General features: G+C 37.6%; 1 protein-coding gene across 1 annotated transcript in view; it reads right to left on the reverse strand.

Moving 5' to 3' along the window:
* Positions 1-7,458: 7,458 nt before the first annotated feature.
* Positions 7,459-14,450, reverse strand: part of CAPS2 (calcyphosine 2) — a 32,739-nt gene continuing 25,747 nt past the window's right edge. The window contains 5 exon segments of the mRNA XM_027886796.1: positions 7,459-8,336; positions 9,616-9,712; positions 10,737-10,856; positions 11,411-11,565; positions 13,545-13,621. Coding sequence (XP_027742597.1) covers positions 8,161-8,336; positions 9,616-9,712; positions 10,737-10,856; positions 11,411-11,565; positions 13,545-13,621 — 625 coding nt within the window. The 3' untranslated portion in view covers positions 7,459-8,160.

Below are 14,450 nucleotides of genomic sequence, written 5' to 3' on the forward strand. Positions count from 1 at the left end.
GGAATGTGCTAAAGTCTCTATCACAAATGAGAAAGCAGCACACACTCATTTTTTTTCCCAGATAATACAGGATAATGGAGTAGACAACCTTGTGAAATCTCTTCCAGACTGGTTTCTTCTGACTTTATGCGAAGGAAGAGTATTTACACTGAACAATACACCTACCCAATACAGAGTAGGCTTTGCTTCATGGCTGGCATTCCAGAAGGAAGAGGGAAGAGTCAAATGATAGAATGAACACAAAATATTAATTACTAGGAACGCCATACCACCTACTATTTGCTTTTATCTGCACCGCCTCCTATCCTTTCCCCCACAGATTTGTCCTGTTGGATGTTACGTCATATTTTGATTTATTTCAGAACATTCTTTAGCATTATGGCTGTTACTGAAGAATCTCATTTCCAAGAAGGATGCTCCCAAAAGACAAGACTTTGGAGGCATATCAAGATAAAACTGGAAAGAGAACTTTGAAATTACATAGTTTCAAATAATGGACAAGAAAACAGAAAAGAAACACAAGTAATATGGAAAGTTAATTATCTGGCACTAACAACTGATTTCCTTTTCACTGTGCTGATTTTAATAAATAAATAAACAAACAAATTTTTCCGAGTGCTTATTTCCCCATGGTTACTTGGATCTACGCAACATCAGTATCTAGAACAGATATTTCTCAAAAGCATATTAAATCCATAAAAAACCAGAGTATAATTTGGTTGAAACTGTTTTGCTATATCAGGCACTTCCAAAATGATGATTCTAAAGGAAAAACAAAAACATTCGTTTGACTTTTGTTCCTGCTCCCTTTAGTCATGAAACACTGAGAAAGGAGAAGAAGTCAAGAATGTCTAGAGGATGAAAGCAACTGCAGTATTCACAACTGAAACTTGTGGTTAATCACGAGCATCTTCAAGGCAAATGCTATTGTCAAAAGAAATTACTTCAGGGGAATAATTTTACCAGTGTGAGTGTAGGATTTAATTCATGCCAAGACATATCATAGAATCCCATAATTAGACATAGGAGTCATTAAGTGTTCACTTAATTGGTGAATTGTAAGAAAAAGGTTGCAAGAAAAAGGAATATTGTTCTAAGATATGTCCCTGAAGCTGCTGTTCAGCTTCCACCAATATTAACCTATGCTTTCCTATACCAGAAGCCTTTCCCTGTGTGTATAAAACTGTGTCAAGCAGGAAATGTCCATGGCATGCTCTTCCTAAAGCAAGTTTTGTGACCCCTAATCTGGGCAACCCAGGGTGCTGAGGACCTCAGCCTTAGCCCCAAGCAACCATTAGTGTCAGGGTTCAGAGATTCACAAAGCCTGCAGTTCCAGGGACACTGGGGCTTCAAAAGACATGTCAAGGAGAGCAAAGAACTATACCAACATTTCTCCCTGCATACCCTTCTAATCTGGGCCAGCCATGGTGCTGGAGACATCAGCCAGAACCCCAAACTGCCATAGGGTTAGGGTTCAAAGAAACACAGTGCCTACAGCTCCAGGGACACCAGGACTTCAAAAGGCATGTCAAGGAGAGCAGGGCATGGCACAAGCATTGCTCCTTCCATACATTCCTAACCTGGGCCACCCACGTTGCAGGGGTCCTCAGCCTCAACCTCAAGATGCCACGAGCATTAGGGCAGGCTGCAGCTGACTGCACTGGAACACATTGCTCAGAGAGGCTGTGGAGTCTCCCTCAGTGGAGATATTCAAGAACTGTCTGGACACAATCCTGTGCCATGTGCTCTGGGATGACCCTTACTGAACAGAGAGGTTGGACCAGATGACACACTGTGGTCCCTTCCATCCTTACCCATTCTGTAGCTGCCAACAACCACCCTAGAAATGAGATAGATAAAAACAGGACACCAGAATACCAACAGTTATCTTTGGAATAGAGCCCTTTTGAACCTTAAATAATCAGGTCCTGCCAAGTTTCACTCCCAATTTACAACCAAACATGAGATGTGGCATAAAACAGAAATATGGGGAAGAGGTTGAAGTGTTCAAGGCCAGGTTAGATGGGGTTTTGAGCAACTTGGTCTAGTGGAAGGTGTCCCTGCCCATGGCAGGGCTGTTGGAACCAGATGATCTTTAAGGGCCCATCCAACCCAAACCATTCTATGATTCAAAGCCCCACAGATCCCTGGTACAAGGGAGGTCTTCACAATCTCCTGCTGTTTCATCTCCATTTTAAGTCTTCTGCCTGTCTTTTCTTCATGTCTTTTCTCTATTTTGTCTCTGCCCAGTCTCTGCCCTCTCCATTACACTTGCCTGCAGCTAGACAGTACTATGTGATGGATGTTTTGGAGAGTTGTTATAAAGAGCAGTTTTTCCATGAGAAGGAAAGTCCTTGTCTTTTACCTCGGGACACTGGTAGGTAGCTAAATGTATGCAAGAAGTCTTCTTCCCACAATCCTCTCCTAGCAAAGGCAACAAAGGGAGTCCACCATTAGCAGTTACCAAGGCACCCAGCAGCAAGGCAAGCAGACATCACTGCTGGGACCAAAGCAGGCAAATTTGACTCTGTCAAACATGAGGTTATCCCTTCTCACCAGTGCTTATGCCTACTGACCTCCACTGTCCAAGAGGAGAACCTTTCAGGTCTTTGTCTACTTGGAAGGAGTCCAACAAAGAGGTCCTTTGAGACTACACACAAGGGCAGTTCGAAAGCAGTGTCAAGTTACCACAGGGAGAATCCTCATTTGTTAAATATCTAGGCAGCTCACCCTCGAAATACCATTTTTCCCACCTTTTTCAGAGTGTCTCAGGTTCCTAGTTTCTCCTAAAATTGGGAGAGGAAATAACAGCAAAAGGTCAGAAGAGCTAAAAAAAAAAAAACACCAGCCAGCAAAAGATGTTAAAATATTAAACATCTTTCATAAGAATCCAGCCTGCAAAAAAAATAACAAACCACAAAGAAATGGCTATTACTTTTCTTATCTTGAAGCTGCTTCTCTGGGGATGCTGGACACACAAAATTCTGCCAGTGGCAACAAATACAGAAGTTTCTATGCACAACTCCAATTAATCCATCCAAAATGTTAACATGAGTGAGGAGGGAAAAAAACCCCCCAGATTCTATAAATTCCAGGTAAACAGAACAGATGCTCTAATAAACATTAAGAAATCTGTGATGAATAGATTTATTATTTTCCCTCAAAGGTACTTTATCATCTTTAAGCCTTGAGTTCCTCACAATCAAAAATGAGTACCAAAAAAAGTATAGGAGCCACAAAACAAAATATTTCGTAAGGTCATCATGCAGGTGATGTGTTACCACATTTCTTTCCTAAGTACCTTCCAGTTTGCTTAATATTTAAAAATGTTCCCTGTGGAAAAAATAGCCTAAGTAGACCTGGAAGAAAATACTACTTGTCTCTTTCATCACTGGAAATGTCTTATGCTTACAAGAGTAGTTCTGACTCAACGTCTCAAAGACAAGATGGTTAAGAAGATGAAGTACTGAAGTATCTCATTCTCTAAATTGCTGCGTATGAAGAAGGATAAATTAGAGTAATATCCAGGAAAAAAAAAAAAAAGGCATGTGATTTCCACCTTTCCTTTTTCTGCCAAAGAAACTTACCTGTTTTGTTCAACACGTTAAAAATCAGTTCTAGGCTTTCTTTTTTTACTATCTAGAGCAGCATTCTCAAAACCAAAGCAAACCACAAATCTCTAGAAAAACCAAAACCAAAAAACTATCCCACAATTATAAAAAAAAAAATACCCCCCCAAACAAACAAACAAACAAAAAAACCACACACACACACACACACACACACACACACAAACCAAACAAACAAAAAAAACCCACCAAAACATCCACCAAACCCACCAAAAAACCCACATCCAAAAGTAAACAGCACCTCCCGACAAACACACAGTGGTAGATATATTTTTAATCTTTTGGTTGTTCTGGTCACAAAGACCCACACAATTTGATGACCTGGCAGCAACTCTTAGGGAAGACAAATGAGTTTTTGAGTGTGAATCAGTAAGAACACATCCTCTCTGCAACAAAGGTACCCCAGCTGAGGATGCTGTATTTCCATTAGCAGACAGAGCAAAGCTACTGAAGGATTTGCACTGTGTGCCTGTGTTCTGCTTTTTCAAAGTGCTCTTACACATTCCATCTTACAGTGACAGTGAATATTCTTTTATGAAGTACTTACAGATATTGAGAATAAGGAGTTATATCACTTCACTTAATTTCTGCTTGTCTTCTGGGAGTCCGCACATCTAATAGGACAAAATATGTTCACAGCATAATGCACTTCTGATGTTCTCAACTGCAGCAAGTTGCTAAAACTTGTTAGCAGAAGTGTAAATCATGGTGGCATGAAGACAATTAGTTCTATTAAGCAGTGAATTTCAGGGAAGAAGCCAGTCAGCTTTGAGAACCCTACTTTAACTAGGAACACATTCTACTTTGGAAAACATGGGCAATTCTGAGAAAAGTAGCAAATGTAGAAAAAATTTTGTTTGAAAAACAAAGGCAGTAAACCCCAGCAGACATCTCCAGGAAGTTTTAAAGCTACAAAGAATTGATGAAATAACAGAATTCAGGTTCATTAAATGTTCAAAAGTAAATAAGAGCAAATCAGAATGCAATTAATCAGGGCATTGAGACCACTTTTAATGACAAGTCAGATACCACAGACCCTTGCTTGAATACAGTTCATGTGTTATTTTACTAACTATAAGCATGGTGGGCAAGCCTTAGGTAGAAGCTTGTTTGAATTGTTTGCTGCCATCTGAAATTTAGACAATGAAAAGCAGTGGGTGGATAAAAGTGACTTCTGTAAAAGCTATTAAAAATTCACCATAGTCACCATACCTGATGTTTTGAGGCAGCTGATCACAGAATGATTAAGGTTGGAAAATACCTTCAAGATCACTGAGTCCAACCTTTGACCAAGCATCACCATGCCAGCTAAACCATAGCATTAAATGCCATGTCCAGTCAAACACTTCCAGGGATGGTTACTCCACTATCTCCCTGGGCAGCCCCTTCCAATGCTTAATCACCCTTTCAGTGAAAATTTTTTTCCTGATGTCCAACCTGAACCTCCTGTGGCACAGCCCGAGGCCGTTTCCACTTCACTGGTTGCCTGGGACAACAGATGCCCATGCCCCCATTGCTACAACCTCCTTTTAGGTAGTTGTAGAAGGGGATAAGATGTCCTCCAAGCCTCCCTTTCTCCAGGCTAAACCACCCCAGTTCCTTGAGCCAGTAAACAGGCTGACTCTTCACCAGCTTCACTGCCCTCTACAGACTCTTCACCAGCTTCACTGCCCTCTGGACACGGTCCAGTACCTTGAAGTGAGGGGCCCAAAACTGAACACAGGATTTGAGGCATAGCCTCACCAGTGCCGAGTACAGAGGATGATCATTTCTCTAGTCCTGCTGGCCACATTATTTCTGATACAAGCCAGGATGCCATTGGCCTTCTTGGCCACCTGGACACACTGCTGGCTCATGTTCAGTTAGCTGTTGACCAGCACCTCCAGGTCCTTTCCAGCCAGTAGCTCTGCATGGGGTTGTTGTGACCCAAGTGTGGGACTCAGCACTTGGCCTTACCGAACCTCATATCATTGGCCTTGGACCATCGATCCAGCCTGTCCAGATCCCTCTGCAGAGCCTTCCTACCCTCCAGCAGATCAACACTCCTGCACAGTCTGCAAGCTTACTTAGGGAGCATTCAATCCCTTCATTCAGATCATTGATAATCATAAGATATTAAACTGGACAGGCCCAAATACCGAGCCCTGGGGAACACCCCTCATGACTGGCCACCAGCTGGATGTAACTTCATGCACCACCGTTCTCTGGGCCCAGCCATCCAGCCAGTTTTTGACCCACCAAAGAGTGCACCCACCCAAGCCATAGGCTGCCAGCTTCCCCATGAGAATGCTGTGGGAGGCAGTATTGAAGGCTTTACTAAAGTCCAGGTAGACAGGATCTACAGCCTTTGCCGCATAAACCAGGCAGGTCATAAAAGGAGATCAGGTTGGTCAAGCAGGACCTGTGGAACCAACCCTGTTAAAAGAAATTATATACTTAGGAGGTTTCACATAATTACAGAGTACCTGCTTGTATTCCCAGGCAATTTTTGACCTTTAGAATTTATCTTAGATTTTCCTATTAGGGGATCCGTCTCAGATTAAAAAAAATAATGCATGACTACCAAGGCTATGCCAATGACATTGTTATAACAGCACCTCATTTCTGCGATAAGAACAAAATAAAAAACAAGTAATTTGCAGTAGTTGTGACCTACACAGCTTTGGCTGATAAGCAGGCCCACTTAGGATACACCCATTTGTCATGAATTTTTCCATTCCATAGGAAAATGTGGAATAATCTTCCTAAAAGCTTAACAATAAAATTAAGCACTGCAAAAAGAAAATACCTCACTTCACCATCATTTTCATTCATTAAACTGAGCTCCAGTTTTATTTGTTGGTACCATTCTTCTAAGGGAGCAAGTCTAAATAGAGCAGGTGATTCTTAAAACAATTAATAAAAATCACTTGGTATTTTTCAGTGATTTGAACTGACACATTAACTAGCACATCTGTACAACCGGATGAAATTACTCTTCTCAGAATCATCAGTTCCAGAAACACTAATTAATAAAGTCTTTCCATCAAGAGAAAGTCTGGCAGGAATTGTGAACAAGAAAATTGTAATGAGCCACATCACAATTCCTGCTTAGAATAACCATTGACAAAATCTGCCTTCCCCTGTAAACCAATACACACAGACTTTTGTAGCCTCAAAAGAACCCTTCAAAATCTCTCATCTGAAGATTCAGAGCAGAAACTGAAATTCTTGTTCCAATTCAGAGCACGAACAATCAAAAAATAAAAATGCACAAGCTATTAGAACAAGGAAGTACTATTTCTAGAGTATACTCATCATCCACAGAGAGACCAAAGTCCCTCATTTCAGCATCTATTCCAGCACTGCCCTTTAATTCCTATGAAATACAAATTCTGTCTCAGAGGAAGGTTCTGTTAACCACAGACTATAAATTGAAAACCAGGCAGACAAGCTCTAAGGAAACTAATACATATTAATTGTATAGGCTTAAGAAATGCAGTTCAACATACAGTTAAATTTAGTGATAGGTCTGTTGAAACCAAAGGCTACCTCTCTCTCACTGTATAATTAAAAATACTTCTTTATTTCTTAACACAAATAATTTTACAGAACTAACAAGATGTATTACATTGAAAAGAGCATCTGTTTGTATATTTGAAGTAGTAAGGAATATTTTATGATTTAATTTTCGTGGTGACAGAGGTGGTTGTTTTGTGGGTTTTTTTTTAAATACTTTTCTCTTTTATACTTTCAGAGTAGATATGAAATACTGCATATCCATTCAACAAAATATATAATTGCTAAGTTTTAGTTTAAAAAAAGGGATATAAAGAAAACAGATATTTAAATACAAATTAATTGTTTGAAAAACAACTTAGCAAAACACAGGAAAGGAGGATATGCATTATAAAATTCATGTATGCTTTATAAAACCTTTGGGATTCAATGCCCAGCTTTGGATTCCTGACCAAAATGACAAAGTAAGATCAGTCAAGATGGTCGATAGGCCAAGGGGCTAGTTGCTGTTAACATCTCTGCACCTTCAGTACTACAAACAACCTCAAAATTGGAAAAGGATGACCTGTTCTCTTTCAAGCTAAATGCCACCATAAGAAACAAGACAAAGAATGTTATAAGAAACCTTCTGAAGAAAAGCTACCATTGATACTTTATACAGTCAAACCTAAAACTTTTCACAATGCATCATAAAACAAAATTTTCTCTTGCATTTTTGTATTCTAATTCCCTCTTATTTTAAAATATGCCATCTTAATCTAATATAAAAAAGATGGCTTTTGTTATAAGAAACAGCCTTTATTATTTCCAATGAAATGAAACAAACAGCATTTGTATTAGCCGAGTGGCTAGCATAGCTGAACAGACACTCCAAGAAATTTGCCACATATTATTCTGAAAGCATCTAGAGTTATCAGTTGCTGAAATCAGTTTAACACACTAATTATAAAGTAATGCACATCAAGACTAAATCCTCCCTTATTTAGTCACTCGTTTAGAAAATGTTTCTTCTTAATTTTTGTCATCTTCCACTCTAAATACCCCAAGAGTTTCTTAAGATATTAACAAAATCATCATCACACACGATTCCAAAACTTAATCCTTCATAGTAATCTTCAAACTCAGAATAGGACACTTCAGTGGGGTTGCTGCACGTCTCTCCTAATGTTTCTAGGAATGACGACTTAATTTCTTCTTCTGCAGCTTTGCCTATGAAAGCATATTTTTCCATTAAATACATTTTAAAGACCAGTGAATATGCAGCATTTAATATACTTCAGGCAAGAAAGTTTCAAACTTTAGCTTTCAAATATTTTTTTCATGAGCAAACTCAATATTCTGATTTCAGAATTAAGGCATTGGCTCACTTAATACCAGTTGTAGAAATCACCTTCTTTTAATGGTGTGATAGCATTAAATATCAGCAGAAACATGGTCAGACAATTGCAATGAATTATGACATCAGGAAGAATGCAAACATTGAACAATACATTTGTAAACTAAAATTTTTGGTATTTCAGAAGTTATCTTGCAGGAAAGCATGTGTTTAATGTAACACAAGTTCAAAGTTCTAGGAAAACTTTAGTATGCAAATTAGCATTTGAAAAGTTCTGCATTTTATATCTGTGTGTCGTAGTGACTTTATAAATACTCAAGATGGTTTTGTATCATTGAGAAAAAAATGCATAAAATATGCCAACAGCATTGGAAATATTCACATGTTGTACCCCTATACCACCATGCGTCTTCAGATGTTACCATTAAAATCACTGGCAATACAAAAAACATCCTCTTTTCTACAGGTGAAACCAAAAGGGTCACAACACTATGAAGACTTTCACAGTGACTAGTTTGGTACATGGAGATATTAGTTTAGAACCTGCCATACAAATACTTAAATTCCTATTTTTTCAATGGCAGATTTTAAACATTTTTGAGAATCCTGAAAAAATAATGAATGATGAATGAATAATGAAGAAACCAGCACTTCCTCTGTAGAGGATAACAAACCTGTCCCAGAAATAAATGAAGTTCCTTCTGAATAAATTATTCAAGTGCTGAGTACACTCTGTGTCAGCTGGAATCCTTGTATACTTTAATGGAAAACAGTAATGTGAAAATAAGAGTATCCTTCTAAGTGAAAACTATTAATATCATATTTGTCACTGATAACTTACAGATGAAAGCTGAGAAATAACTGCTTACATGTAGTCCTACACTGGCAGGGAAAAGAATTACTCTGCATATATGCAGTCTTTGCAGTTTGATAAAGAGCAGTATTGAAATTGTATATATGAACTCCATTACTATTTATGATCATGTTCTGGATAGACACATTGTAAGTCATCAGACAAAAAAAGTTCTCCTTAACAGTTCAAGTCTAAGCCAATATGAAAACAGTTTGTATTTCCAACCAGTTTCTGTATCTGTTACTTCTGCTAACTACTTCACTAGCTACAGATTTTTTTTGTTTGTTCATAGGAATTACCTGCCAATACTAGAGGATGTTTCTTTGCACAGTAACATTTTCTGACATCTACCATAGGCACACTCCCAGTTTTGTTGAAATCCAGTTTCATATAAGCCTACGGGGGGAAAAGAGTTAAAGCATGAGCATATAAGGAAAAAAAAAGTGGAAAGATTAAAATATCAAATATACTTAACTACTTGGCATATACTAACAGATCTTGTGTAGTGGATCACGTCAATTTACCTATTTTATATAAGGCACCAGATACCAGAAAATTATTCTAGATTGTGTAGTTTTGTGATTATTTTATCTCAACAGCTTTCACATCAAATGTGGTCCCCTCATCAACTCAAAAAATTTTTCTCTCCATAATTTTTAGCTCATCCTTAGAATCAGAAGTTAAGTTGCTTCCCTTCTGCCTCCTCCAGTTACGAAGATTCCTGCATCATTCTGACAGAGCCTCTTCAGCACTGCTAACAGTAGCTTCATTTTCATTTCAGTTTACTCAAGTACACATGCTCAATATAAAAGGCTAGAACAGTCAGATCCCTGCATGATTGAAAGTATGGAAGTATATGTCCTTTTTCTTGATCTTGATAATACTACTTGGCTGGTTCGTAATCACTGTTTGATACTGCAAACAGCTCCACATTACATTATAGACATAAAACAAGAGGCACTTCAAATACAACAAGTCCCACAAATATAATTACTCTAATTGTAGGTCTCAAAGGAGACAAGTATTATTGCCTCCTATTTCAGGCAACGTGGGAAAAAAGTCTACACTGATATAATCATCTACCAAAATAAGGAAACAGACTTCTGGAAGAGATCGTTTTAGGGTCCAAGATGCATTATACACTAGACTGAACTATTAAGAAAAGCACAAATATACATAAAATCAAGATAATAAAGAAATTATTTCTAGAGTTTAAAATTACCTAATTAAACAATGGAACAGCATGCAATCCTCTAATTTGCTTTTATTTTGATAAACTGATCTGAAACTTTTAAAAGTCAATTTCCATATACATAACTCAGAAAAGCAACAAAACTCAACAATCAGAACATGATAAGTAACTAACTCCAAACTTAGACTGCAAAATATTCGCATTTAGTATAACTGCAATAAAACTTACTTTTCTTACAAAGGCTTTCCTATATTCATTCATTTCTCCAAATATGGCACGAGTAAATTCTCCATAGTCGACTTTATCACTCTTGCTATCATCCAGAATAAGCCATAAGGATTCAAAGTCCTGCAATTTAAAAATATTTTGCCAAAGTTCTTCACTATATCCTAAAAACCCCACATTTGCTATAATTGAAAACTACTGTATTGTCACCAAAAAAACCCAAAACTTCTAAATCCAAACTCACTCAAAGATTTGTAAAAATAATGTATATCAGTCATTGATGACCATAATTCACATTATTCGCAGTCCTGATAGCTGTCGGCTATTTTCAAAACCTAACGTATAAAACAAAGAAAAAAAAAGAGAAAATAGCATAAACTATTCTTTAAAGCCAAAGGAGAAAAAATGGATTGCAATCACACCTGCTTCTTCATACCATGATGTAAAAAGATTGCATGCTTTTAAATATTTTTTTGTATTATTTTTAAGAATTTCACACAGAACTGAATGCAGAAATGCCAATATACCACAAGGGGGGGAAAAAAAAAAAACAACAACCCAAAAACACCACGAAAATAAAAATCAGCTACTAAACTACAGATTTAATCAAAGAAAAGAAAGCAATTCCATAAATTAAGAAAGATAATACCCATGATTACAGTTTCAGCTAGACTTACCCCTTCAGGCACTTCCAAATGGAATACTTTTAGAGCTTCTTTAAAGGCTGCCTAAGAGAGAAAACCATTTCTGCTCTTGTCTATTTGTCGGAAATACTTTCCTAAGCCAGTTATAACCCGAACTCCTCTTTTACTTAGTGTCCCTCTGAATATACCTGAGGATTTAGAGAAATAAGGGACACAACATTTACCCAAAGTTGGTCCCTTGGTATGGACATAATACAGAAGTAAAGAACACCACATCTACCTGTGATAGTGTTGGTTAAAATGACATATCTATGGATCCAGGCTCCCTGATCTTTGATGAAAGAATACCAGTCCAAAATGAAACTATCAGTTACTTAATATTTGCGTGGAAATCATATAAAGCAGCAGCAATATCTCACAAACTTTTAAAGAGACCACAGAAGGAAAGGAATAATGGCTATTTCCCTCTACATGCTCAGATTATAAAACTGTTTACTTCTGCTAGAATACATACCATGATTCAACATACAAAGCAACTTTGGAACAATGCAAACATTCCATTATGAAACAGAGTTGCTCCTATATTGTGCAAACGTGTTAAATACATGTGGAAACAAGGACAAATATGAGTAATTATGCAAAATTGTTCCAGAATTATATGCAGAGAACTATTTCTATGGTAAAAACAACAGCCTTATCAAAATCTTCAGGTAGGAGGTTTACTTTAGGGATGCTCGAGTTTCTCTGTTAACAGAAGTCACCTGCTATTACCTTCAAATTACTTGTATCTACAATTATAAAGCAAAATAGGGGCAAGTGTATCAGGATGCTGTGCCCTGGAATGTGGACAAGCAACCTGAACAATTCCCTATTTGCAAAGCTATCAGTGGGGGACTGAGAGAGGATATGTCTTGCAGTTTTTGTTGTTGAATTATGTTAAAACCAATCTGACACATCAACCCCAAACTAATATCCTGATAATAAGGAAACATTTGGCAGATAAGTTGCTAAGCTGACCTGGAGACACGACAGTCAATCACTTTATACTACAAAAGTCCAGTCCATTTGCAATACAGTAGGTTCTTCTAACATGACCCTTCTTGGAGTGTGTGTGGAGATTCCTCCCTTGGGTGGGGACACCCCTCAAGGTTACCCCTCAAGGCTGAGTGAAAGAGATCTGCCCATAGTTGTTTGTATGGGTCAGTTACATCAATCTCTACTTAATAATAGTTTATTTCTATTTTGCTAGCTTTAATATAATGGCTTTGATATAGTGCACTATCCTATCCTATTATAGTAGTTTTAGTTTCTACACTGCATAGTAAATAATTCTGATTAAGATCTTTTGTCGGATCATTTCTCATAATAAATAATTCATTTTCTATAAATATACCCAGTTTGCCATCTTTAATCCTGCAGGACAAAGTTGTATAAAGGTTCAATCACACCTCTGTAATTCCTTAGACTTAGAACCATTGACAAGGTATGGGGCTGAGGCTGGATCCAGCCACACCCAGGCTCCTTTCTGAGAAGCAGTTTAGAAAGCAAGGAGTTCCTTTCTGCACCTCCTGACTTAACGGGAGGGCTTCTCTAATAAACTTTGTCTGAAGCTCCCACTCCCACCTGTGACATAAGGTGAAAGAAAGAAGCTTTTTCCAGTGAAGCTGATACTCAGATGGATGTTAAAAGGTGCTTTGAAGTATACAAACATAACCTTCTTCCAGGCCACACCAGGAAACTTTTGACATAGATAATTGAGAAATCAATTGTGTCTATTATGCAAGGGGGAAAAATGGAATAACTAGAAGATTGAAAAATAACTCTAATTTTTTTCCAAAAATTTTTTTAGAAGTAAATGTCCAAGCACATTCTAGTGACCAGAGTGCCTACGTAAAAGAGGTTTAGCAAATGACAGCAAACATTCACAATTATTCTCTATCTTCTCCACAATCTTTACCCAGATTGTTTATTCAAAGAGACAACAGAAAGCATTCTTATGACTAATTTGTGCTAGTATCAGATTCCAGTAATATTATGATAAATATCTAACTTTTATTTTCATTTATACAAATAAAATCTTTATAACATCACTATTGTTCATTGCACTGAGCTGTAAAGACACAGAGATACAGAAATTAAAATAAAATGGGTTCTGGTAGACACAAACCTTGGATCTTCTTGAAAACTTTGTTGTCATTGACCACTGGCTTGGAACACAGTTGCTTGAATTCCACAGAAGAAGCCCTAAAGAAATCAAAATTAATGTTGATTGGTGAGATTACACGTAATACTACTATATTCAAAACAGCTGTACTAAAAAAAAAAAATTAACTTTAATTGATATACTACCCTTACAAGCACAGTATCCAATTGCTTGAGTTTGAGAGGGCACCCACAAAAGTCCTTGCTGAACAGCTGCAGATATGTAGAAATTCCTTTCTCACAATATTCCATTATCAGCTCCTCTACTAATTCCTTAATTATTGATAATTCCTCCCGTGCATAAGATCTGCAGAAATTTATTTCAAGACAATCCTAATCTTCAGCTCATGCCACTGGAAGAGTTTAATCACCAACAGGAAAATAACATGAAGTAGTTACAAATCTTTCTTTAGAAGACAAATAGAAAGAGTGTAAACTAAAAGCTGGATCAGCATATTTAGGAATTCTGGTTAAATTTTGTGGGTTTTTCCTGGCAAGTTCCCTTCTGAGAATGGTTTCCTAATAAGCTTCACCAAAAATTATTTTAAAGTTGATAAAAAAAATATTGTGGAAGAACCACTGGAACTGGAAAGTCAACAACCACCTACAGAGGACAACAAACTCTCTAAAATGTGTAAATCAAAAGATTCATGGTTTGTGATAGCAGGGCACAAGTGCTCCTGGAAACCTGAAATAGACCTTTTGGACTGTAGCTGAGCAGGATTCTCTCTCAGTACAGTAATGACAGTAAGAGGACTCAATTCAAAAGTTTTGCACCCAAGAATAGAGCTGTGGTGGATTGACCTTGGCTGAATGCCAGGTGCCCACCCAGCCGCTCCATCACTTCCCTTTCCAGCTGGACAGGGGAGAG

The sequence above is a fragment of the Empidonax traillii genome, unplaced genomic scaffold, assembly GCF_003031625.1.
Source record: "Empidonax traillii isolate 1590-97213 ecotype Southwest subspecies unplaced genomic scaffold, ASM303162v1 scaffold195:size1760703, whole genome shotgun sequence".
Lineage (NCBI taxonomy): Eukaryota > Metazoa > Chordata > Aves > Passeriformes > Tyrannidae > Empidonax > Empidonax traillii.